Raw genomic sequence first — 27,995 nt, forward strand, 5'->3', positions numbered from 1 at the left:
AGAACAAAATTTTTACCTATCTCCCCCCCTCTAGAAGTTATACCCCCCCAAGACCTTAAAAATGGCCCTTTTTAACTATTTGTTGCAATGAAACCATAAGCATTTTTGAAATTGTGCAAACGTAGAAAGACAGTAGCTTGCTTCCCCTAGCGCGGTATACTATAGTTAAACTTTAAAAAAACAAAATGGCCGTTCAAATTTACCGTTATCTAAAGTCCTTTTTTTCTTAAAATTTTAAGCTTAAAATTTTAGGGGCTTTTAGATATTATCCAATAGTTCATTTCGTTAGAGGAAAATTTTTTTGCATCTCCACCCCCTCTCAAGTTATCGCCTCTTGAAATTTGTAAAATTTGAATTTTTGACACCTTATATTTCCGAAACCGCAAGCTTTTTCAAATTTCTATAAACGCAAAAAGCTAACTGTAAATTCCATGACATTAAAAAACATAATTATTTTCTTCGTCCAAAAGGAGCATACAATTCATACACTTCGTCCAAAAGGAGCATAAACCAAAATGCACAAAAATGTACATTTTGCACTGGAAAATGCCTCTCACGGCACTAAATGTGCACATTCCAAGAGTAACGACCTCTTAAGGCAATTTTCATACAAAAAATAAAGAAAAGTGACCTTTTAACAAAATATGTCTTAAATATTCAAATCCTCATACATACTGTATACATTACATTTGATATTTACTTCACAGTATGCCATTTTTTCGCTTTATATTTCTTATGTTTTGTTTGAAATATATATTTTTTTATTCCATTTTCTAATTTAATAACATGAAAGGGGACAAAATGAGAGGATTTGAATATTTAAGACATATTTTGTTAAAAGGTCACTTTTCTTTATTTTTTGTATGAAAATTGCCTTATTTTTGAAAGAGTGAGGTTGTTACTCTTGGAATGTGTATGCGACTCATTTATGTGATTTGTATTCAATTTTTTGAATAATTTTTTAATATTGAATTAAAAAAATATTTTGCCAAATACTTAAGAGATTTATTTATAAGTAAAATCTTTCTTAATTTTTTGAGAAATATTTTTCCAATATTGTTGAATCAAAATTTTTCATATCAATTCGCAATTAAGTCAAAAATTGTCGTAAAAAAATTTTGTCATATTGTTTATATTGGGTTCCGAAATTCAATTCAAAATTTTATTAAATAAAAAAAAATATTAATAAAAAAAAAATCCAAAAACAAAGACAAAAATCTTATTTTGTTATAAAATGTAGGTATGACTTATATTTTCGCGATATACTTGCGAAATTTATCTTTTCTATTTGTAAAATAAAAAATGTACACAGCCGTGTTTTGGAAAAAAAATTTAAACTCCTTTTTTGTATTTAATTTGGAAAATTTTGAAATTTTGCCGTAAACTGGAAATTACTTAAGTGAATAACCTTAATATTGCATAAATCCATCCATACATAAATATAAAGTAAATCTAACGGAATTTTAGTAAAATCAAGTTTCCTTTATTGGAATCAGTTTTGAAGATTACCATATCGTAAAAAAATAATAGAAACGATATGCAAAATTAAAAAAATATGCAATAAAATAAATTTGTATATATTTTTCTTAATTGGAAACTTAAAGTATAAATTCTTTTGTCTTTAGTAGTATTTTTAGTAAAAAATAAAATAAACAATAATTTAAACTATTGCGCTCTCAAATTTTACGCTAGACGTGCGTAATTAACGTACCTTTACATTATTTTAATAGTTACAGTAAGCAAGGTGAAGATTTCTTTGTATTTCGGAATATTTAGACTTATATCATAATTTGCGAAAATTAAGGTATAATTTATAATTATAAAACGGGGATAAAATGAGCTTATTATATATTGAAGACAAAACTGAAAAATAATAACACTTGAGTTGCGAAAAATTAAAAAAAAACGAATATATGAGAAAATTCCAAATTTAATTTAATCTATAAATAGCAAAAGCGTATTGCAATTAAAGAATAAAACTAAATTTAATTAAAAGAGAAAAGAGACACAAAATACTGTGATCCCGAAAATAACTGTTTAGTAAAGTTACAGAAATATAAATAGGATAAGAAGCTACAGAAAAATCGCACAAAAAAGTAACTAAGTAAATTTTTCAAGTTTCAATCGATGTGAAAATGCACATAGGCTCTTCAATAGTACATACATATTTTATTTAATTTCAAAACTTCCAAAATGCAAAATTTACAATGCGTCATATACGTACATATATTAAATAATACGTATGTATATTAAAAGCTCTTGACATTATACAATATTCTAAAATGTATCGAATACGCAGTCGAAACGTAAAATAAAATCAGAGTGTGTAGCGAAAATATTGCGACTGCTTCTTGTAAACATCTGGATATTTTTGTACTAAATGTTAGAAATTTGAAGTTTTTGTGAAATATTTTTCTATAAAAATATTTCCTTTCATGTTATTAAATTAGAAAATGGAATAAAAAAATATATATTTCAAACAAAACATAAGAAATATAAAGAGAAAAAATGGCATACTGTGAAGTAAATATCAAATGTAATGTATACAGTATGTATGAGGATTTGAATATTTAAGACATATTTTGTTAAAAGGTCACTTTTCTTTATTTTTTGTATGAAAATTGATTTAAGAGGTCGTTACTCTTGGAATGTGCACATTTAGTGCCGTGAGAGGCATTTTCCAGTGCAAAATGTAAATTTTTGTGCATTTTGGTTTGTGCTTCTCGTGGACGAAGTGTATGCGAATCGCTTCAGTTACATGGTCACTTTAATGAATTTCAACGTGCATGCGCGTAAATAATTTTTGAAGCAATTTTTGAAGTTCTTTGCACATGAGAAAAATTTAATCTACAAAGTGTACGATAATCAAAGTTTCAATTTTTAATGACATTCAAAAAATTTTAATTAAAAAAAATGCATTCCATTTTTATGTACAATTTTGAATTATTTTTGGATTGCGGATGTGATTGAACGTGCTTTTGAAACTTCATAATTTTTAATTTTTTAAAAATTTTAACTTTCTTTTATTCTTATAAAGTTTTTTACATTTAATTCTTTAGAATATTTTTAAAATATTTTTGGATTTCTTCAAAAAATATAAAAAAATTTGTTTAAACAAAAAAACGGAAGTTGTAGATATTTAAAATTATATCGCCTATTTTGATTACGGTATAGAATGTAAAATTTACAAAAAATTTAAATTTTGTTTAAAGGTTTTTTTTTTTCTCGTACAGCAAAAATTTACAAACTTTTCAAATGCGTTTTTTGAACGTGATAAAAAATTATAACGAAAAATATTTTTAAACTTAAATAACAAGGTTAGAATTTTTTTATGCACACATACATAATACAAGCATGCAGCTACTATATCTTAAATTTACGATAAAATAATAATAGCATACGATTTATGCTGAGTAAGAGAATAACAATTATATTTTTAATTGAAATACGAAGAAAATGCAATGTACATAAAAATTTTCATCGTATACTTAACATATGTTGCGTTAAGTATGCATTCAAAATAACTAATTTTTAAAGCAATAAATAATTTATATAATTTTAAAGCAATCAAAATTTTATTCTATTTTAATTTTAAATTTTCAAAAATTTAACTCAAAAATAACACAATTATAAGTGAAAAATATTTTATATCGTATATTCGTATAGAAAAATATTTCACTCATAAGAAAGCCGGTAAATTTTGAGTTAAAATTTGAGAGTAAAACTTAACATTATTGTATTCAATTAATGAGTAAATTTTTTTTATTTATTATTTTTAATAATGTTAAAATTTGGATAATAAAGTAAAAATATTAGCATTCATATAACTGTTCTAAAATTTAATAGAATTAAAAAATTCTTAGTTAAAATATGAAATTTATTAATTTTTAGCAGACTTTTTAATTTTTTGTTCTCTGAAACCGGACTTTATGTGTTTTCTCTTAATTTAATATTTTTGCAAGAAAGGAGTGTATAAGATCAAACTAATTATGAATTGATTTCAAGAATTTTCGAATTAACAATTTGTATTCGGGAAAAATTTTTCTTTTTTTATTCGAAATATTGCAGGTACACCGTATATTATATACTATATTTATACATATTACAACATGTACGCAAAATGGAACGCTATATTAAGTGTAAGATTTGGTTCATGTCTGCAGGTCTCTGTTATTAATACAGTTGCAGCACGTTTTTATAAATGTACGACATAAAGTATTTAAGATTTCTGCGAGGGTTCTACGAAAGTTATGCTTTATAATTTGCAGCAAAAAATATTGTGCTGCATTAGCTGTTGATTTTTATTTTAGCTATATTTTGCTTTTATAGCCTTGCTTTTGTTGTCATTTTTTAAGTTTTGACATTATTGTTATTTATTGGAATTAATACTTGTTTCTTTGCTTCTATCGAAATCTAGTTCTAATTTTACAAAATTTTCATCAAATCAAATATACAATGATTGTTTCAAGAATGTTTTCATCAAGAAAGGATCAAGAATGTTCATAATTCATGAAAATTCAATTAATTTTGGCAAAATTTTGAAAGAAAAACATATTACAATTTTTAAGTATATTATAAGTTATTTTATAATATAATTACATATATTTATATTTTACATAATATAATAAATTTACATGTAGATATAATTTTATAATTACGAAGACATTTTGTAATTGAAAAAAAATTACCAGTTTAATAAAATTAAAATGAGTTGAAAAATAATATTTTTGAATTTAATTTACACTCAAATTAAAACTCAAAAACTCTTAATATTAAAAAAGTCTCTCATTTTTGTTTTTATTTCTCTCTCTATTTACATTTTTTTTTAAATTTACAGAGATGAAAGCATTAAAAACAATTTATTTTTCTTTTTGCTTTCTGTTATTAATATATATGTTGTGTTTCTGTTAATGTTAACATTAATAACATTAAATGTCTTATTGTTTATTTTGTGAGAAAATAACTTTTAAAATATTCGTGAACTTTTTTTCTTCAATTTTTTTTTATTACATTTTGGGCTTTTAAGTTTTTTATTTTTGTTTTCTTTTAATTTCTTGTCGTTTTCTTCTTGTTATACATTTTCAATTTTTATATCATTTCAATATGAAATTTAGTGCTGGTGGGGTGACTTCATATAAAAACAAGGTGAACCTATACTAAAAACTTCACTTAATTTTGTGATTTTTATAAATATTTTTCAAACTAAAAAGCTCTTTGATAATAAAAATTTGAAAATTAAATTTTGTTATTCAATTAAAAAGGATATTTAAAATAATATAAAAGCAAGAAAATAAAAAAGGAATTATAAAAAAAGTATAAACAAAAAAACTAAAACAAAAAAAAAAAGCAAAACGAAAAAATAATAAAAAGTTAAAGCAAATCAGACTAAGTGGAAATTAAAAAAAAAAAACAAAAAAAAAATAAAATCATGTGGAAAGGCAATTATTGTTGAAGGACGAATTTTTTTAAAATTTTTTTTTTGTAAATAAAAGTGGGATTCTTAACAAAAGAAGTGAAAAAACAACAGCAACCAAAAATAAAAAATAATATAAAATATAAAGAATTTTTTTTTCTTTTGTTTGCAAAAACGAAATTAAAATTTCATTATTTCAAAATTATTTCATAAATTTTTTATTATTAAATAATAATAATTAAATAAATATTGAAAAAAAAGTGAAAATTTTCTAATAAAATTTTAATTTTTATTTAAAAAAAAAATTTTTATTGAAAATAAAAAAAAAATTAATAATAAATTCAAACAGAAATAGATAAAAGATAAATAAATAATTTATTAAAATATTTTCAAATAATTATTAAAGTATATAACAAAATTCAAAATATACAATAGTATAACACTCTCATAAATAAATACTATATAGATAAGGGAAATTATTCCTGGAGAGAATTTTTAGTTTGGATAAATTTACCTGTATATACATATATAAATATATATATTAATAACGCTTTAAATTAAATTTTAAAAATGGTGAGTATTATTTTTCATATATATTTTATTAATTTTCTTATATATGATTTCTATAATTTGTAAATAATATTAAAAATTGCTCTTTAACTTACCCCTATATAATATTAATAAGCGAAGACGCGCGAAGTTATATAACACTATATAAAAGTATAGTATACTCCTAGTATATACAAATAATTAAATGTTAATCAAATACTATAATGCATGTAGTACACAAAATTCGGACGTAAATATTTTATTCGAAAATGCATATATGTATGTAGTTCAGTTATAGAAGATATTATGATTTAATCAAAATATTGTTTATATAAAATTTGTTTATATTGATTATTTTGTAAACAAAATTCTTTTCCTATATACACGATTTTAAGGTGCCATCAATAATTAAATTTTGGCAACTATATAAATAATATTCAATTTTTTCCTTATACGTTTTTACCTTTTCATTATATACATATATAATTATAATTTATTGCGTAAAATTAGATTGACATGCACATGCATATTAATAAAAAAAAAAATAATGTATGTAAGTAATTATTTAGTTGAAAATACACAATTAAAATAAATAAACGAAAAATAAATGAAGAATATGAAAATCATAATTATATAAATTTCATTATTTAATTTTTAAAATTAGTAAATAAAGGATAGATTGTAATTATTTTAAGGTGTTGTTTATTTTGTTTTTGAATATTGTAGACAAAAACATGCATACCAATGTACACGCATATTATATGATTTTAAAAATTTTTTATTTTATTTGTTAATTTCAAAATATTTCAATTTTCTAATATAAATTTCGTTTAAACCTCTAAATGAATTATATTTGTATTTTCAGATTAATCACATTCTTGATTTTTTACAAAAAAGTCTATATAGACTTAAATTTTTTAACCATTTTTAGAAAAGAATTTTTAATAACAACAGCAATACACAAATACAAAAAAAATCATTACAAAAAAAAACTAAACTAAATGATGCTAATTGTGTTAATTTTCAATTTTTCTGTATGTAAAATTAAAAATCCCTGAACTTAAAAAATAGTTTAAATATTTTTACAGTTTAACGCCATTTTAAAAAGAACATCAATAATTCGAAAATATAAATTTAATTTCTGAGTAAATTTGTTGGTAGAACTCGCACCGTCTAACCATCTAATAAGTTAATAACATTCAACAATTTTTAATTCCAAAAATTTGGGTCTTCTTATATAAAGTTCCATAAATAGTGTAGAGCTCATATAAAAATTCATAATTGCCGATTATAAAATGTTTTTCTTTGATATTCTTTGATATTGTTAAAGCTTATAATTTAGTAGTCTTTGTGTTTCATGAAGGAGTTGTAGAAAGTTTGGAGTTGTTTCATGAAGGATTTGTACTGATTTTGAATGTTTCAAAAGGAGTTGTTTCATGAAGGAGTTGTACTGATTTTAAGGGTATTTCTAAAGTCTGGTACGCGTTAGTCACTTAAACCAATTAGTTTTTCAACTTTTTTGAACTTAAGTTTTTCTTGTATATTTTTGTTATTTAAATCATGACTCTACTGTACATTAAATTTTTCGCGATTTTTTTTTTGTAATTTAAATTTGATAATGAAATAATGATAGTTTTTATACTTTTTGGGAACATCATATGCCTTTTTCATTCGCGTATTGTGATAAGCTTTTTCTTTTTAAATAAAATTTATGTTCTTCAATTCGATGTAAGCTTAAATGCTACGTTATTGAATTTTAGATATTTTTTTTATACGTGTTTGATATTTTCCAATCGATTAATATAATGAATTTATGTGTTGAAATTAAAAAATAAAAAAAAATTTAAAATCTATATGAAAATTACGAGTCAACTACTGATTTATATTTTAAATTTTTTAATTTTATCAGAATTAGACTATAATTGCATAGAATATGTTTAGTATCCCATATTTTCCATATTTAGAATAAAATTTAAAAATCTAAATTCTGCTAATTTTTAAATAAAAGAATAAAGATTAAATAAAAAAATAAAGATTAAATATGAGACATTTGCAAAAAAGTTATAGGGAGAAAAAACTTAGTTTTTGTACTTGATACTTAAATTCAAAAAAAAAGTTTTATAAATTTATAATATAATTTAATTTATAATTAAATAAGTATTGATTGTTAATTATAAATTTTAGGAACAATATTTTCCAACAATTTTCTAAAATATTTTGAAAATATTTGATTAAATTACATTGGATGTATCTCGTTTGCATTAAAAAAGTTTCTCTTCTAAATCTTTCCTTTTTCTTTAGAGTAAATAAAGAAAAATTTATAATTAATTTAGAGTCATTTCTTTCAAATGAAAGGCATTCAAATTTCAAAATTATTGATGCTCTCATTCTCTCTAGGACAAATAATAATTTGCACACTAATTGATGAATGGAATTTATTATAAATATTACTTAATTATTACTTAATTAATTTAATTTAATTTATAAAACTAATTTTTTTTTGCATTTAAGCAATTTAATTATTAAGTTAAATGGTACATTAGGTTCATTATTTTCGGTACTTTAATGTAAAATGCAAAGCAGGTTGCAATATTTTTTCATGAAAATTTGACAAAACTAATTTCGAATGATTAGAGTTTGAAAAAATATGTTATTTAAATTCCTATTTCTATGTTATTATATATTCAAAATTCTTAATTGGCTGTAATTTACTATTTACAATGTATCTGTCAAAAATACTGAAAACTTCATTAAAATATAACAATATAATATGTTAACTGTTATAAAAAAGCATTCATTTTTATTCAAATGATAATGATATTCATTTGATAACTCATTCAAATGATTCACATATCACTGAAATTTTTGTTCAAAGAACTCAATACAATTTTTAAATTTAACTCTCAAATACAATTGATTATGAATTCTTACTTATATTTGATTTACAGTTAATTATTATTCTCATCAATTATAATTATATTGCAAATCATTAAGCATGCATTTTTTTCGCAAGATTCTATCGTTAGACTTACACAAAAATATTGAACTTTGAAACCGGAAATCAATGACTGTGACAATTTATTAATAATACAAAACACTTTTATATAAAATAAATATAATTAGAAATATAAATAAAGAAATTCTCAAGAAAAAAAAAAAGAAAAAATAATCATGAATTTATTTTGCTTTTTTGTATTAAAAGTTTCTCATCTTGAATTTCTCTAGGTTAACTGGATGTTTTTCATATATGTATATACACACATAATATCTATAATATATTATGTGTATGGATATGAAAATTCTTTCAAATTTTATTTCTTTTTTTCATATAAAGTACATATTTACATACTAAAATATTTGTGTACGTACTCGTTGTTTAATAAAATGAACATACGTAAGTGTAAATAATTTTTATAAATATAAGTGAGTATAGCAAGTATCTAGTATAGATATAATCAGTAGATATATTTCGATTTTGTATAACGATATGCTTGTTTTTACATATATATACATATACATTAATATACGATTTTTCTTGCCTTGTGAATTAACTGTATAAATTATTTTGAAAATATTATAATTAAAATAAACATTTCCCGGCATCTTTATTTAATTTTCTCTTATATTATCAATGTATTTATAAGTGGCTATATAATGTATGTATAAGTGTCAAACACCATTATTTATATATAATTTTTTATTTAAAATTGGAATATTGAGTAAAATAAAAAAAATTTTTTTATTATTTACATATGAGAATATCATTTATAAATTGAGATTTTTAAATAAAATAATTATTTTGAGCATACATACTCATTTATTAATGATTTTAATTAAAAATTATTCGATTTAATTTTAAATTAATTTTGATAAATCGTCAAATTTGTAAAAATAAATTTAACTACAATTTTATCAGTGTACAGAAAAGTATTGCAATGTAAAATTTTTTTACTACCTATACATACATATTGTACGCACAAAAAATCTATACAAATTTCTGGGTAGTTAATACACACGAACAATTGTATTTGCATATTAGTTATATTTACAAATTTAATTTTTATTTCTATGTGTCATAGTACATATATAGACATGTTAGTGTAGATGGAATAGAGTTTCTTTGTCAACATGAAATATTATTAACCCCTTAAATAATTAATTTATTTATGTATATCAAATTGAGTTGGTTGCAATGACATGTAAAATAATTTTTGCGATTTAATTTCCTTATGGACTTAATTTGGGGATTTTTTATTTTTTTCAACTGAAACTTTTTTACACACATTTGCATATGCATGTACAAATGTTATTGTACACAATTATATAATATAATTATTAATTGTTATTATCTATAAAAAAAATTAATTTTAAATCTAAATTCAAAATATTTTTGATGTAAAATTTTATTGTACGTGTACTAATAAGTTTCAAAAAAATAATAACAATAACGTCCTATGCATCTATCTGCCCGCACGCGGCGGGGCATCAATCGTATTTTAAGGTAACATTTTGTCATGGTGAAAAATACAAGAACTGGGAAATGAAATCAAGTAAGTAAATATTAATATTTAGTAAATAATGTTAATTATTTGCAAGACCATCACGCAGCTATGCTTAGAAAATATATGCAATAGAAGTTCAAGTTCGGTCATAGCTCAAAATAGCATTTGTATGTGTTAAGAATGCTGATTATAGCTTGGAAGTAAGGAGTAGGAAATAACTGAAAACAAGCATGCAGAATAAAATAAAACTAAAAATAAAGTAACGACTCAAAACTACCACTTAGTTAGCCATAAAATACTAACATTCAGTATCAATAATTGCCAAAATATTGTAGTTAGTACCCAGGTCAGAGGCTGTTGAGACATTGAACATAAAAAAAATAAGAAAGAAAAGCGGAACAGTAAAAAAGCACAAAGCAACAGTGACAGCGTCCAGGCTTTATTCCGTTGAAAAATATGTTATTATAAAATATTGTTATTTTCAACATTAGTTTAAATTTTAATAAATAAAATCATTATGAAATTATAAAATTTCAATTAAATTTTATATACTTTCTTTTATATTATTAATTAAAAATTAAATTATTTATTTGGATTATAAATAAACTGTAATAATAATTATTAAACATCTGTTTATCATTTAATTAAGTTTTTTATTTCAATAAATCTATTTTTTATCGTATATATATTACTAAAATATTACACAAACATAATTTACAATTTATAAATAATATGTATACTAACTAAAGAATGCGCAAACGAGTATTACATAAAGAGATATAAAATAGAAAGAATTTTTAATTTTATTTTTACAGAACGTAAATTTATTGAAGTGCAAAAGTTATTATGCATTCAGTTAACTTTCAATTCATAAATTTCTTCATTTAATATACGTATTTACTATCTATATATTGGCATATATGTATATATGAATATATTAATTTATAATATTCATAAACATTAATTCATACAAATCGAATAAGTTATCTATATCGAATAAAATTAAGATTATGTTATAAGTAGTGCGAGAGTATTTTAATATACATAGTTAAAATGCTTAACATGATTACAAAAATCAAAATGAATAAATTATTTATGTACTCTTCTATAATATAATCGTATATTATGTTAAACTGTTAAATAGTTATGTACACAATTACTACACTACTATGGAATCTTAGTCACAAAAATATTTTATATTTACGTATTTAAGAGCTTTTCATACTTAATATTTTTTCCTATTAAAATTTTATCTAGAGTTTGATTTTCGATCTTAATCAATATAAAAATATTTTTTTTTAATATATTAAATTAAATTTAGATCTTCAATATAATTAATAAGATTTTTAATGACTTGCTTAATAAAACATAATTAATTTAAATTTTTTATAATTTTTAAATTTTATTATTACATCAAATTAATAAAAGTTATTTCTATCTGTATAAATATAGAAATAAAAAAATTAATTAAACACTTAATTTTTATTTTATTACTTCTACTAGTTTCGTCCGTTTTTGACTTTATTTTTTGGATTCGACTACCTACATATAAAAAATAAAACAAGGTGTTTAATTAATTTTCTTTTAAATTACTTTAATGATAAAATTTAGAAACTGTATTTATAATAATTAAACTGGGAAAATATAAGGCGAAACCACCTTCAAGTCGATTTTCCATAAAATATATAGAGTTACTTTAAAATATAACATTTAAAGTCTTAGTTTTCAAATCCATAATCTCATCATCATATAATTTAATTTATTTCGGTAAATCTAAAGTAATCAAATTAAATATGGAGAAAAAACGACCTTAAAATTTGTCCTAATCGTGTTTTAACAGAACCTATTGTAATTTTTAAAATTTTGTTATGATTGTTCAAGGCAAAATTTTATTAAAATCTTTTAACAAAAACTAAAATTTTTGAATAAAAATATTGTGCGCTTAATTCTACGAGAACTGATTTTTTTTTTTCAAAAGTGACTTGAAATATGTTGTTAAATATTTCTTATTGTCCCAGTTCCTATACCAAATTTTTACTACGTTCATATACATATGAACAAATTTTATTTAATTTTTATTAATTTTTTTTTTGTACACATGTATAATTGAATATGAATAAAACGCATTTACGATTTTTAAAATATAACATTTTAAATATTTGTATATATGTTATATGTACTTAAAACAATAGCCTGAACAAAAAATTTAATATTTGCTAACAGACATTGTTGTAAATTATAATAACTTCACTATTAAAACTTAATTGTAAATAATCTTATTATTAAATCAAATGCGGATTATTATTGATTCTTTTCAATTGGCTGATAAATGCACACAAAAATTCTATATAAGTACGAGTATATAAAATACAAAAATTTCCACTTAATAATCGATATATTATATAATAAATAAATAATCATTTCGGAATTATTAAATTGAATGCGAAATTGATAAGAAGATTTATTACATTTAAAAAATTGTACAGGCAATATGCCACATGCATACATACATTAAATTATATTTAATATAAATTTATTTATCTATTGTGTTGCTTATGTAATGTGTATAATAGGCAAATAATATTAGTTACTATTTTATGTTTGACATTATCCATATTATGTCTACATTTAATATTGCATATTTTATTTAGTTTTCAAATCAGGCAGTGTAATAAATTATGATCTTTTATATTTTCAATAAGTTAATTTAGAGGGAAAAATCAAATATAAATTGGATTTATTATATGTAGGTAATTATCAGAAGAATGATTGATTTACATATTTTTTTTCTTCTGTATTTTTTTTCTGAGGCCAGAAGTAGTTTATATGATACGAATTGTTTAGTTACTATCTTCATCTATTAAATTAATTTCTTCTATATTTTTTTTTAAATAAAACTTTATTTTCACTTGTTTTGATCTACATTATAGAAATTTTTACATTATTAATTTTTGCTTAGTTTTAGCCATGTCAGCTTTTATCTAATAAATCATATAGTTTTGTTACAAAATTTTGGATTAACAATTTTATGATACTTAAATTTAACATGTTGGTATAGGAAAATTTTAAAAAAACCTAATATATGACATGTATTGTAAACTTATATACTAAACTTACATACTAAATCTTACAACTAACTTTTAATCTAAATTATTATTAAATTTAAACTTTTATTTGTAAATTTTTTTAATAAGAAATACTAAGTACATCATTCACAAATTATGTTATCCGGTTTTGGCAACTTATGTTTAATACGAAATGAGTTATTATTATATATATTTTTGCCTAAACCTTATATTATTGTGTTGGAAGAATTTCTTAAATTATTATAAAAGGACATCGTTAATTTAGAAATAAATTGATCAACGGTTGGTAAAGCAGCTATGTGGTGCAAAACTTCAATTTTAGAAATATATGGCAAATTTAATGCCATTCGCAAACATTTGTTTTGTATTATTTGTATCTTTTTTTTGTGCATTTCAGCACAATTTGACCACGCTGGACACGCATATGTCAATAAAGGACGAACATAACTTTTATATATTTTTAATTTGTTCTCGGAGCTTACACTATTATGCTTTACCATTAGAGGATATAACATTCTCAAAGCAGTGTTGGCTTTTTGTATATTGTAAATTATATTATACGAAAATGTCAACTTTGAATCTAGGTACACTCCTAAATATTTAATTTTTTCCTGCCAAGGAAGAGTAATATTGTCGATAACTAACCTGTTATTATCACAAAGTTGCTATAGTTGCTGCCTTGCTATAGGAGAATGTGTAAAAAGCCCAGCGACAGTTTTAGAATAATTTGTTTTAATTTTCCATTTTTGAAACAACCTTTTCAAGTTTCTAAGTTCTTTTTCAAGAATACTTTTAAGTTTTTCCGTTGAATGATTATGCACGGACGTAATAAGAGCCGTGTCATCAGCGTATATTGCAAACTGACACCAAGAAGAAACAGTAATGTCGTTTATAAAAAAATTAAATAAGTGAGGGGAAAGTCCTGAGGGACTCCAGCAGGTATTGGAAGCTCTTTTGACCTCTCATTATCTATTATGACATAAAAGGAACGATTTGATAGGAATGAGGCTATAATTTTAAGCAGATCTAAGGGCAATTTTATCTTTTTTAATTTATAAAGCAATCCATTATGCCAGACACTATCAAATGCCTTTTCTATATCCAAAAGGACTATTGCAGTACTTTTATCTGGATTGTAATTGAAAGAAATTTTCTCACATAATCTTAAAATTTGATGACAAGTCGAATGATGAGCTCTAAAACCAAATTGTTGTTTGATAATTTCTTCTATATACTATCTGCTTGCAAAGTATTTGTTATTCGGGATGATTTTTGGAAGAAGCTAGAAATTAATACGATTTCAGATTAAGAGCAAAATAAATCATGCAATGTTATTCGAAAGTAAACATAATTTTATTTGCTAAAATACCAGATAATAAATTATCTTTTATTTTGATATTACGAGTATTATGGGACGAGGACTTAATTGTTTTGAATAAGTTGTATATTTTATTTTTAAAGATTGTCAATTATTGATTTTTCTTAATATATTCCTAAAGAACTGAACCATCTTCTTAAAGATCTTACTAAAGAACTTAATTTAAGAGTTTGATAGAAAAGTATTTCTGTAATGTTCGCTCAAAATTTTATAACTCATTGATCATTCACAATATTTTAAGTTATTTTTTGTCAAAGTGGGCATATAAGTCATTGACTATAATTTATATCCGCTTCTTGTAGTTTTAAATCAGATTTATTTATAATTTATTTCTGTCTTCTTGGAATTACTATGTTTCCATTTTCTTAGAACTGTTGTATCTACTCCATTTGTGTTAAAATTTTTTGCAAAATTTCTCGGGATCTGAAAGTACTATTGCCCAAATTTTAGAGCAAAATTAAGTTTAGAGCAAAAATAAGTTGATACATATATAATAGTAAATAAAATATATGTATATAGCAAATATTTTCATTGTCTCAGCTTTTATATTAACTTACGTATAAATTATAAAATTATAAAATAAGCATATATATTTAATTGAATTTGTATAACGATATTTCTTAGTTGAAAAGAAATTCTATTCAAATATCGATATTCAATCAGTCATTATTGATAATACATACTCAATAAATACTCAATACTCAAATAAAATGAAATATACATATATATGTATGTATATAAATTCTAAATAAATTACATCGGACAAATTATGCAAAATGATGCAGCAAAACTGAGCCAGTTTAATATGAAAAATAAACAATGAACAACTCAGGAAGAAATTCAGCTTTTCAGAAATGTTAACTCTGTTCAAACTATACTGATTACTACCAGAATTAATTATGTATGTATATAATAATAGTGATTATTATATCTTTAAAATTTACAGAAATGTATGCACTTACATAAAATTATAATTACTTTATTACTCGTATTTAACAAAGTGTTTTATGTAAACTTATTTATTTTTTTTTTTTGTGTATTTAATTTCAATTGTACGAGAATAAATAAAACGTCATTTTATTTAAATTCTTTGTTTTTTTGATTTAAAAGCCTTCTGTTTTTTCTCAATGTTACACAATTAATATTCAATATTAAGATTAAAAATAATAATGATGACCTTTAAACATTAAATAAAAATATAAGACAAATTTAATTTTCTAAGTACAATTTTATTGAATATTAGTGAGCATTTTAAGAAAAATTAAACAAAAAGCAAAAAACAAACTATTTAATTTAAAATAAACAAATTAATTATTTTCCACTAAATTCATCCATTTATCTACACATACACATACATACATGTGTATTTATTAATTACCGTTCAAAATAATTTGATTTCTGTAAATGACGTGTAAAAATTGAACTTGTATATTACTGTTAATGATATGTACTTCAATGAAATTTACACACACACAAATACGCATACATATATAAAACAATTCATATAATATCAAATATTGATTTATTTACAATTATTCTCTAAATAGTAATTTGAAATATTCCTAAAACAAAAAAAAGATTATGTAAAAATAACAAATTTAACACTATTAATGTATAATACATACATACTTATATTTAGTAAGTAATGACAATAGTACAGCCAATAAAATGCAAAATAAAACTATTGAAATTTCAATAATGTATAACAATAATTATTGCGTAAAAAAAATATTAAATTACTGGGAGGCTTTATTTGATATTTAATTTTTAGGAATTTTCAAGAATTTGTTTAAATATTTTTAAATTAGGAGTTTATTCCTAAGTTTTTATCGAAATAAATTTGGTAATTTTAAAATGGTATATTAATCAAAACCAAGGATTGTAATATAGCACATTTCTTTTTAATAGTTTCTAATTTAGTGGGTAGTTAAAATGACTTAAATCTAAAAATCAAAACAATCTATTAATAATTAAATTAAGTAGAAATCTTAAAATAATAATTTCAGAAAAAATTTTATTATAGGGTAAAGGCTTTAATTCTATTGCTGATTATTCTAAGTTTAAGACATATTGGGCAAGAGGACGATTACTATTTTCGCTTTTAAAAAGTTAATTCGAGAGCATGCATAGTATCGAAAAAATAGGGAACTGATAATGAACACTCACCTAAATTGGCGTGTTAGACAAAAATTTGATCCGAAAGTCAGTTTTTAGCAGTAGAATCCAAAACTCATTTAAGCATGGTATTATGTGCGTTTCTAGTTACATATATGTAAATATAGTTATTTATGGTTCATATACAAATTTATGGTAGGCAACATTGTTGCAACCCTTTTAATCCTGCCCATTGTTATTCACATGTTCAATTTTGATCCTGCAGATCATTATTCAAAAATTGTGACAACGGACTCGCATAGAACCTTAAAATTTATTTATCTAAACAAAAATAAAAAGATGTAACAATTTAAATTATCAACCGGATACAAAATTACTTGCGCTCAGTTTTATCACGTTTCTTTTAAATATGAAGTGCAACCACATAAATGGATATTGAAACTGAACAATTCCTACAATTATTTTGAGTAGATCTTATCAGTGTATGACTTAGTATGACGCACTTGCATAGAATCGAGAACCTTAAAATAAATAATGTCGTATTTACAATAACATCTTGTTTAGAATGTTTATTATTAATTAATATTAATTTTAAAGTTAAAGTTAAAATAATAAAAAATTACCACAAAGAAACATTAAAATAATTTTTTGTTTTCTTTTTTGTTAAAGAAAATAATTGTAAAAAATTGTCGCGTAATTTTGACATTTTACACTTTGCATTTTACAAGAATCGTTGTAAATTTTATTTCTATATTTAAATGTTGTTGCATAGCAATGATGTAAGTATAGCTTGCGGCATTCTATGGTTTTTCCTACAATTACAGTAAAAACGTATTTTAAAGAAAAATTCTAGTTATTAAATTATTATTTATTACAATATTTTAATATTTAATTGTTTATTTCGATAATTACATGTGTACATACAAGTGTACTTCAATGCGTCATCGTATTTCAATAATTATTTATGAATTACATTAAAATTTGCTATAAAATAGATGTATATTATATTTTTTAAATCAAATAACTGAATATTATAAACAAAAGATTGTAATATTATTTTGAATAAGTTCATATATATGTATGAGATTTCAATCCAAAGTTTTATCAATACACATTACATATATGTACATATGTATGAAGTTTTTTCATCATAGTCAGAAGAGTGAATTTCGGATGGAAATTCAAAATTTTTCAACATAAATATAAAATTTCCTAAATATCCGATTTTATCAAGAAATTTCGTTTATTTTAAGATTTTCAAAAAAAATCTAAAATTTTGAACTTGACTAGTTTTTCTCGAAAACTGGAGGTCAGATATGATTGATTGCAAAACAAAAGTAAAGATTTATCGAATAACAAGTGTCTCATGGTGACTTTATGTTGCACGAATCTGAGGCTTTTATCATTTATTTATACGAGTATGTAGGAAAAACCTGGACAGATTTTTCATTTCTAAAAGTTGACCAAACCTTTATGAGTATAATCAAAACAAACTCACATACAGTTTGATTCTGAAAGGTATACAACAATATAATATATGTATCATTGGTTAAAAGATAGAATATGGGTAAAACTTTTGTTCCGTACTAGGTGCCTAATCTTAAGGGTTTCTAGAGACTTTAACGAATTTTCACGAAATTTTTACTTATCCAAGTTTTTTTGGTTATGTTATAACTTTTGTTCCGAAAAAGATTCTACTTTAAATAAACAATTTCTGAAAGGCCTAGTAAAAAGCTTAAAATAGTCATGCTGTTTGATTTTGTAATTTATGTTCCCTCGGAATACCACGCATACGAACTTTAGGGAAAATTAAATTTTTCACTTGTTTCAGTTTATTCTAACCAGACAATTTCGTAAGAAATTTTTTGAAACCTTAAAATTTTTTTTATAGAATAAACAAACATTAAAAATTTTTTATGGTACAGAAGATGTAGCACAAAAACCATTTCTATGTCAAGATTTTAAACGACCTATTTTCTGCTATTTCATTGTAACTACAAACCTTCATTAATTTTTGGTGTCAAGAGTCACTCGAAAATACGGTTGACATTTTGAAGAGCCGTTATTTTGATAAAAATAAAATTGATCTGAATTTTAATGTTTTTATTGAAATGTAACAAACACTAACAAAATGGAAACGCAATTTTATACAAACTTTTTAATTGAAAAAAATTTTAAAAAATTTAAAATTTTTGAAAAGAAGATCTAGAATTTCGTATTACGAAAAACAAAAAAAAAATCTAGTAATCAAAAATTTTTTTTCGAAACTTTTCTTGGCAAAAAAAATTATAGGTTTTTTATTTTGCCAGTTTTTGTAAGAAATGGTACCTATATGGTTTAAAATTTTTAAATGCATTTTTCTCACATTTGGTGTAATTTAAAAATTTGAAAAAAATGTTTTCGAAATCTAGACACCATTTGGCATCAGAAGTTATTAAAATTAACCAGTTGGAGCGAATTTTTAAAAACATGCCATACAAATTTTGACATTTATTCTAATAGAAAAAAAAATATTTCAATAGGAAAATTTAATTTTTTTCGTACAAAATGGAGTTTGTAAATGATATGATATAAAACTTATGAAGTTAATAAATAATTAATAAATAACTTAAATGGATTTATACATTTTAGATAAATGACTACAAAAACTGAAATTAGTGTACAGCTGATGCAACTAAAAAGGTGTACCAGTAAAGCAATTATGTAATTTAAAATATGCGATTGAATACTTCAAGCATTGAAGTGACTTTTCATTGAATCGGTTCAGTCGAAATTGAGATATACGAATACCCAGAGAGACAGACAGACATTTCTCTGGAAATAGTTTATTTACGCTTTCCTAGCATGGAACATTCTTCTACTATAAAAATTGTGGAATTTTCAATTTCTTCTAAAATGAAAGAAACTAAATGTTATGCTTTTGTATCTTCTGTAAAGTAATTAATAAAACTACTTTAATGAAATTACGTCCTTTCTCATAAAATGTTTTTATTGTATGGTTAAATTAGACGAGAAATTTATGTTTAAACATAAAATAATATAGAACATAATATCAGAGTCTATATACTTATTTATACTATACAGATTTATGTTTATGTACATGAGTCTTAAGCAATTTTGATCCATTATAGATGCTGTTATACATATTCACTAGATATGAATATATGCACTTCATGCACTTCTGTAATTCATTAACGGTTATTAACAGATTTGATTGGAGAACCTCATTTATAAAACTGAAAAACATTAAAAAATAAACTATTAAAAATATAGATAACAATAATGTTCCCAAAAAATATTTTTGTAATATCTATAGTTTTTGAAATTCATAAGCGTAGCGTACATATACATACATACATACATACATACATACATACTTACTTCTATAATACTTTTCTATCAAAGTTTTCGATCTAAACATTGAATTATTATGACATTCATTGCATTATTTAACGAAATTTTATTGGTACATAACTCCTCTATTACTAATTTATCACTGATAATAATAATAAAATAATTGTAACACCAATTTAATCGGGCTTTACATGAAATTGCAATAAAAAACAAAAAAAATTTCTTTCCTTCTCTTCTTTTTCTGTAATTTTTGTTTTACTTTAATTTTGAAAGTGAAACTCTGTTATTTTTTATAATAAAAACAAACTGAAAAAAAGAGAGGAAAAATAAAACATCAAGTTTTTTCTTCAAACTAAAAGACGCTAAACAATATAAAATTTTAATCTAGGTTATCCCAAAAAAAAAAAAAGAACAAAAAGTAAATTTTTTTAGCAAATTTTTGAAGTACTTTTGAATTACACTGACTGGAAAATATTTTTTGCATACATACAATCATAACCTAAAATTATTACATACAATATGAAACCCTCCTATACCGGTCCAAATTTGTGACAGTGAACTATTCATGGTCGAATCACATTTCTGTCTCTCTTATTCTTTTCATATACATAGCTTTTATTTTCTGTTTTCTTATATGTGAAATTTTAATTTTTTATTATTTTTCAATTTTAAATATTTTTCACCTCAGGATATTTTCAGTGGTGATTTTGTAATCTCTTAAATATTGAAGAATTTACATATACATATATATTTGAACAACTCATAATAACTATTACTCGTATATCTATACAAATCAAAAAATTATTAAGGGAAATAAATTTGTATTATCTTTAATTTGCAAAAAATTCAAAATTATGTGTTGAGTTCCAAACAAAATTAAGCAAAGGTAAATAACATAGATACAAAAAGCAGATATGTAATACAAAAAGCATAAATACACAATTAGGGTTACCTCTAGTACAAATGCCATCAATCTAAAAAAAAATTAATAATATTATTATTATTATAACCAAATTTTGTTCAATTTGTTCATTTTTCATAATAGGGGTCGTATACTCATAAATACGTCATGCGTCTACCATACCAGTAAAAAATGTCGCTCAAAAATGGGTTCAGTGTGCACTCTATAGTCTATCGTTTCTTTTCTTCGAGATAAATTCTTATGAAAGAAAGACAACTTAGGTGAGTGAAATAGTTACGGATTCACGAACTTACAAAGAAAAAATATACGTATTAATTTTTACAAATTCCAAGAAAGCAATGAGTTGTTGTTTTATGCATTTTGTGAATTCACAATTCATGCTTTTTTATAGCAAATCTCATTGTCTAAATATTAGTTATTATCATTATCTTCACGTTAAAACGATTTTAATTGTTCATATACTTAAGAAATTGCTATTTTTAAAAGCTTAATGTAATTTTTTACGTTAAAATGCAACTTAATCACTTGATGATTTGACAAAAAAAAAAACCGACTTGTTCATGTTTTTCTAATTCTGTTTTTAATAAAATTTTTCGTTTTTTAAATGAGTAAAATAATGACTCGATTCTTATAAGACTTTAAAAGTACTTTTAGTTTTTAGCTTGTGCGTGAACACAAATGGTTGTTATATTAAATACACAGTATCCATATGTTCGTTATACTCACCACTGATACGGTAACACTTATTAGCAATTCATTTTATTATTTATTATAATTATTATTAAAAATTATTGATTTTTATTAATTTAAATTATTTTTAAATAATAAAAGTTTAACAATTTTAATTTTACATATGTACGTGCATACATAAATAATTTTTCATCTCGCTTGCATTTTTTTTGGTGTCGCTCAATTCATCTTCAAAATAAAAAGAAATCTATATTAAATGTTCTCCTGTTGTCAGTCATTTAAAACTGAAAACAAAACAAAACATCGTTGTCGTTATTGCGAAAAACCGACAGTAACAATAAACATTTTATTTATACAATATAATTTGCATTCGAAGTGTACATATCCATAAAATAAAATTAAATTCACATAAATTCTGTATAAGGTGTTTCAGTAATAATATTTCAATCTCTATGTTATGTAATATAATAAAATACTTCTCGCTGTTCTTGATTCTATAGAAAACCTAGGTTAAGAAAATTCAAAAGTAAATTATTAATTGGCAAACAAGATTGGCACAAAAAAAAACATTTTTCTCAGATTTATCTTAGATTTGCTCAGATGGAATAATCGTTCAAAACTTGGACAAGATCGGCGAAATCATTAGCAGAAGTGATAAAAAAATTAGTTTCATGAAGATTTGAAAATGAAGTGAAAATGTCCGCATTTCTGATAGTGAGCCTGATAGTATTCACGATTACTGGGAAAAGTTAAGCACGCATCCGTCGAGGGTTTACAATATTTGTATCGTAAACAATAAAATATAAGAATAGGTTTTAATATTGTTTGTGTAGTCTCTACTCTTTTGTATTTATGAAATAGAGCTATTCCCTGACCGCGGTTTATTGAATTAAAATTTTAATTTTTGTGCTAATTTCATAACGTAATCTAAATTCCTTGTGTCTGTATTCAACTCAAATTTTCATTCAGTTGAGATTATTTAAGGTAAAAAAGAAAAAGATAATAATAATATCTTTTTAGGAAATATATAGATCTACATGTACATATCTACATACCTGTATAATATATAAACAAACAATTTTCTAAAGTATATACAACGTGAATCTGCAAATTGAATAGAAAAAGAAAAATAAAAATTATCTACTTATTAACTGTTTATTACCCACATTTACAGTTAGAGTGTTTACAAAATTTTAGATATACATATATACATATGTATGTATGTAAAAACTACTTATAATAAGTTTGAATAGATTTATTTTAATTGTTTTACCTATTAAAAAGATTTTTATTTTATTGTAAAACGCTTTGTTTTATTTACAAAATGAGGTGGTCACATACATACATATGTACAAGTATGTAGGTCTGTCTAAATCAAAAGATGTTTGCATTTTGCTTTTTTTGTTAGGTTTTGGGTTACTTTTACTTTTTGTTTATAAATGTACACTATATCCAACAGTGTAGGATGGCTATTGCGTTAGTCATTATAAAATGACCTTCAACAAAACATTTTGAAAATCAGTAATGTAATAAAGGTTTTTAATACATCTACTGCATATAAATTTACATACATACACACGTACATACATATATTGGTAGAGTAAGATCTATTACCAAATTAATTATTTAGTTTTAATTTTTACAAAATAACAGTGAAATTGATGTTAATTAATTATGTTTATAATTTTTATTTATGAAAATGTGCAGTACCTATATTTTGGAGATGGTATTTGATTTCTAATTCATTTTCTTGTTTTATTATTTTTTTTGTTGTGAAATAAGTGGAATTTATTAATTAACACGTAAAATATTATCAAAAATATAATTAACGCCTATAACATTTATTTATTCCTGCACATACATTTATATATATATATATACATATATACATACACATATGCGTACCTTTCCATTTCGTAAAATTGATTGACTTTTTGATTAAAATTTGACATTAATTTGGAAATTTTGAAACTGATCATGATCACTAATACGAGTATATGTAAGCTTTGCTTTTTCCGATTAGCTAAAATATAACAATTAATTAAATATGTTTTATTCAATACTTTAAACTGCATGTTGTGAAAAGATTTTTAACCACACTGATTTTACATATTGTTCACTACTTCAATCACTTTTGTATACTCTAACTAGAAAAACTTTAAAAAAAAATATTGTAATAATCTAGATGGCTTTTGAAAACATACAAAATAAATTCTCAAAAATTTGACAAAAACAAATTAAAAATTAAAAAAACTTCTGAAAATATAAGCTTTGATAAATAATTTGGAAAATAGTTGCAGCTTGTTGCCTTGGCGGCTTAATAGATAACTTCTATAAAATTTGTGAAATTAAAGTGAAAAAAAACTCTTAGTGTGTCGGCAGGAATTAAATTTTATTTTATAAAAAAATTGGAATCCAGTATAAATGGTCAATGGACGATAATTATTCACAATTTTCATTTAAAAGACTAATTTTGTTTTGTAATTTATAAATTACAATTTAATTTTGGTTGAGAACTGCCTCAAATTCATTTAGACTTATTGTATCAACTTCAAAATGGGTCATTATTCAAGTAATATAAAATTGCTAATTAATGGAAATTTGATTTTTAAAACATTGTATGTATTTTGGTTGAATTCCCATTCCCAATGAACTACTTGAAGTGAAGAAATCTTAAAAGTGAGCTAAAAAAAGCCGGACACATACATATATGTATGCATGACTTGAGTACGGTGGTTTTTGTATAAAAATTCGGCCGCAATGATATCCTTACGAAATAACATATTATGGTAATTATATTTTTGAAATAGTAAATTTGAAATTTTCTGAGTAAAATGCACAATATAGATTACGCTCAAACTACATGTCAAAAAAGTACGTTGACTAAACAGTACTTAGTTATAAAGAGTACATATGTATATTGCCATAATTTATTTGTTCTTTTGGAAATCAGATAAAATTGGTTATATATTATTGTACAATAACATTTACTGTAATCAGGGCTAAAATATAATTTTTCCATATTCTTACATAAGTTTGCTACTTTGTTTTTAAAGTAATTTATTTTTTTCTACAAGTACTTTTAATTGTAGTATTAAAATTCATAATGTATTTTAAAAATATAATATATGTATTATTCATATTAGTTTATTTAAAAAAAAAAATTAAAATCCTTTATTAATTTTAAAATTAAAATTATATTTTTGTACGAATTTATAATATGATTGAAAATTAATGTTGCGTAAAACTTGTCGAATCTTATATAAAAATTTGGTGAAATAAATTAATAAAAATGTAAATTTGAATTTATAGTTAATAATATTAAATTTTTCATAAAGTAATTGTATTTAGTAAAATATCATTTTAATTTTTATATACATAGTACTCGTATATGGTATGTAGTTGCATTATTTTATTTATTCAGTAATATTGTTTTTACTACTTTCGTTTTACAAATTCAATGACAAATTCATAAAATTACAGTCTTTGTTTAATAATTATTAATTTTTATATATTAATATTCGATTACAATGACATATAAATAATAGTTATTATTTCACTCTATAATAATCAAAACAAGATGTTATAATATCGAATATGTACCTTTCAGTATATCAGTTTCTATATATAATGTTAATCAGTTTCTACGATATTATTATTATAAAATCATTCTAGAAAATATTTTAAGTTCAATTAACTTTTTCTTATTATATCACAATTCAAATAGAATTATTTAATAATTACATGTTTTTTTGTTTACAAAAATATATAGTGAAAAACATTGTATCTTACATACATGTATATCGCCCAAGTATATGTATATATGCATAATATTATTTTTATAACGTATTTTATATAATATTAACTTCTATATTTTTTTTAACATTCTTCAATAATACAAACAAGTTTTAAATTTTAATAATTTTACGTATATGAGAATAATATACAATAATATTTTAAAACTATATTCAATAATAATATTTTATTTGAAAAAATGTTATAAGAGTAGTTTTCCATAATATTTTGATGGAAAATTTAAAGTTTTTTAAATATACATAAAATGTATATAAAAATTAATAATAATACTTTTATTATACAATGTTTTAGAAGATTGTGAATAATATTAAAGAAAAAAAAGCACAATCAGTGCATAAAATTTAAAAAAAAGGTAAACAAAAGTATGTCGCGAAATTGATTTTAATTTTATTCTTAAAACCAGTTAAATTACCACTTAAATTAATATTTCAAGTGTTAATTATTCTATTTCTTGTTTAAACTGTGATCCCATATATATAAAATATGGTTAATAAAATTATTAAAATGTCAATTCAATTAGTATTTTACGGGCATATGATTAAATTTTCACATAATAAAATAAATTGCAAACATGTTATAAATTTTCCAAAATTGAATTTTTAAGGTTAAGAATATAAATTATTGTGCTACTGTATTAGGGACTCAAGAGCAGAGTGGCATAATGCAGAATCAAAAAAAAAAATTTAATAAAAATGAAATTCACTTTTATTCGGGATTGAATATTTATTTGCTGTAATATTTTTTAATATCGAATATTTATTTTCTGTGTATGCGTAGCGTTCGAAATTAGCTGATAATAACTGTTTGATTCTGAATAAAACGGAACACGGCAGTTTGCTATCGCAGCAAACCATCTTTGCAGTGGTATGTTCGAAATTGCTTTTTTGTCAGTTTATTTCTCAAAAAAATAATATTTTTGGTTTTCTAAATTTTTAAAATTTTTAAAAAAGCGAAGTTTTGTAACCTACAAAAATTGAAGAAACATCAGCTAAAGTTTAAATCCTAAAAGAAGCTATATACAACACATCGTTACGATTGTGGTCCTTTTTTATGCAACAAAACCTATAGTTATAAGGGTTTAGTCAATCTATTTCTGAGCACCGCGTATTATGTACATATATCTCATTATTTAAAATTATTAAAGCAGATCCTTAATAAAATGTCATATATGCAATCCTATTCAATTGCTTCTAGGTTCATTAAAATTATATGCCCCCAGAATTAGAATAAAACAAAAGTACAACAGTATTTTATGTAGAAAAGAAAACAACTGATTTAACTTTACTAATTTCTTATATACTGGTAATATGAAATACAGGCTGCTTATTTGAAATTAACTTTTTCTGAACCGATTTCTGATTTAAATTAATCATTACATTGTACAGTTAAATAAAATTGTTTATATTACTATAATGATAATCATATGACGTCACGATTATCATATTTTAATTGATTTATTAAAAAAAAAAAAACAATTACACTTTTCACTTAGTTAAAGGTCTACTAATTACAAAGGTTAAATATATTGTCAAATCAAATGTTAAAATTAAATTAGAAAAATATACAATAATTAATAAATTGTAGGCATTTACATTAATTAATCAATAATTATAGGTTATTTTATAAAGTTTTATACAAAGTAATATAAATTTTTAAGATTTGTAACACTATTGAATTCTTTAGATATTATAACGCGGTATAATAATAACTTTAAATGCTCACGTTAAAAAAAAATATATTATACAGTAAAGGGTGAGAAATTGCTTGTTAATAATAATAATTAGACATTTCAGAAGTGACAATTCAAAAATTATTAAAGTGACAGTTGAAAATTATTATTGACGTATAAGATTTTGTACATAATATACTTATATATATATATATGCATGTACATTTGAAATAGTTTAAGTTCTGTAATTGTTTAATACATTTTTTATTTGATATACTTATTATGTAAAAATGTTTGTTTCTAGTTTTAAAAAATGTAACAAAATAAAAAGTATAAAACTAGTTAAATTGAAAAAAAAAATCCTGTCGGAAAATTATAAATGCAAATGAATTCTGTTTGTCGAGTGACTGTAAATACGTCATAGATGGTCAATTTATTCAATGGTTATTGAAAATATTTATTGTATCTATTAATAAATCTAGCTTTATATAAATTGATAAA

The 27,995-nt window shown here is 22.5% G+C and overlaps 1 protein-coding gene across 1 annotated transcript in view; it reads left to right on the forward strand.

Moving 5' to 3' along the window:
* The first annotated feature begins 5,740 nt into the window (after positions 1-5,740).
* LOC129613624 (elongation of very long chain fatty acids protein 7) overlaps positions 5,741-27,995 on the forward strand; it is a 64,213-nt gene continuing 41,958 nt past the window's right edge. The window contains exon 1 of the mRNA XM_055527762.1: positions 5,741-5,986. Coding sequence (XP_055383737.1) covers positions 5,984-5,986 — 3 coding nt within the window. The 5' untranslated portion in view covers positions 5,741-5,983. The remainder of the gene's footprint in view (positions 5,987-27,995) is intronic.

The sequence above is a fragment of the Condylostylus longicornis genome, unplaced genomic scaffold (assembly GCF_029603195.1).
Source record: "Condylostylus longicornis isolate FDR11 unplaced genomic scaffold, ASM2960319v2 ptg000004l, whole genome shotgun sequence".
NCBI classification, from domain to species: Eukaryota; Metazoa; Arthropoda; class Insecta; order Diptera; family Dolichopodidae; genus Condylostylus; species Condylostylus longicornis.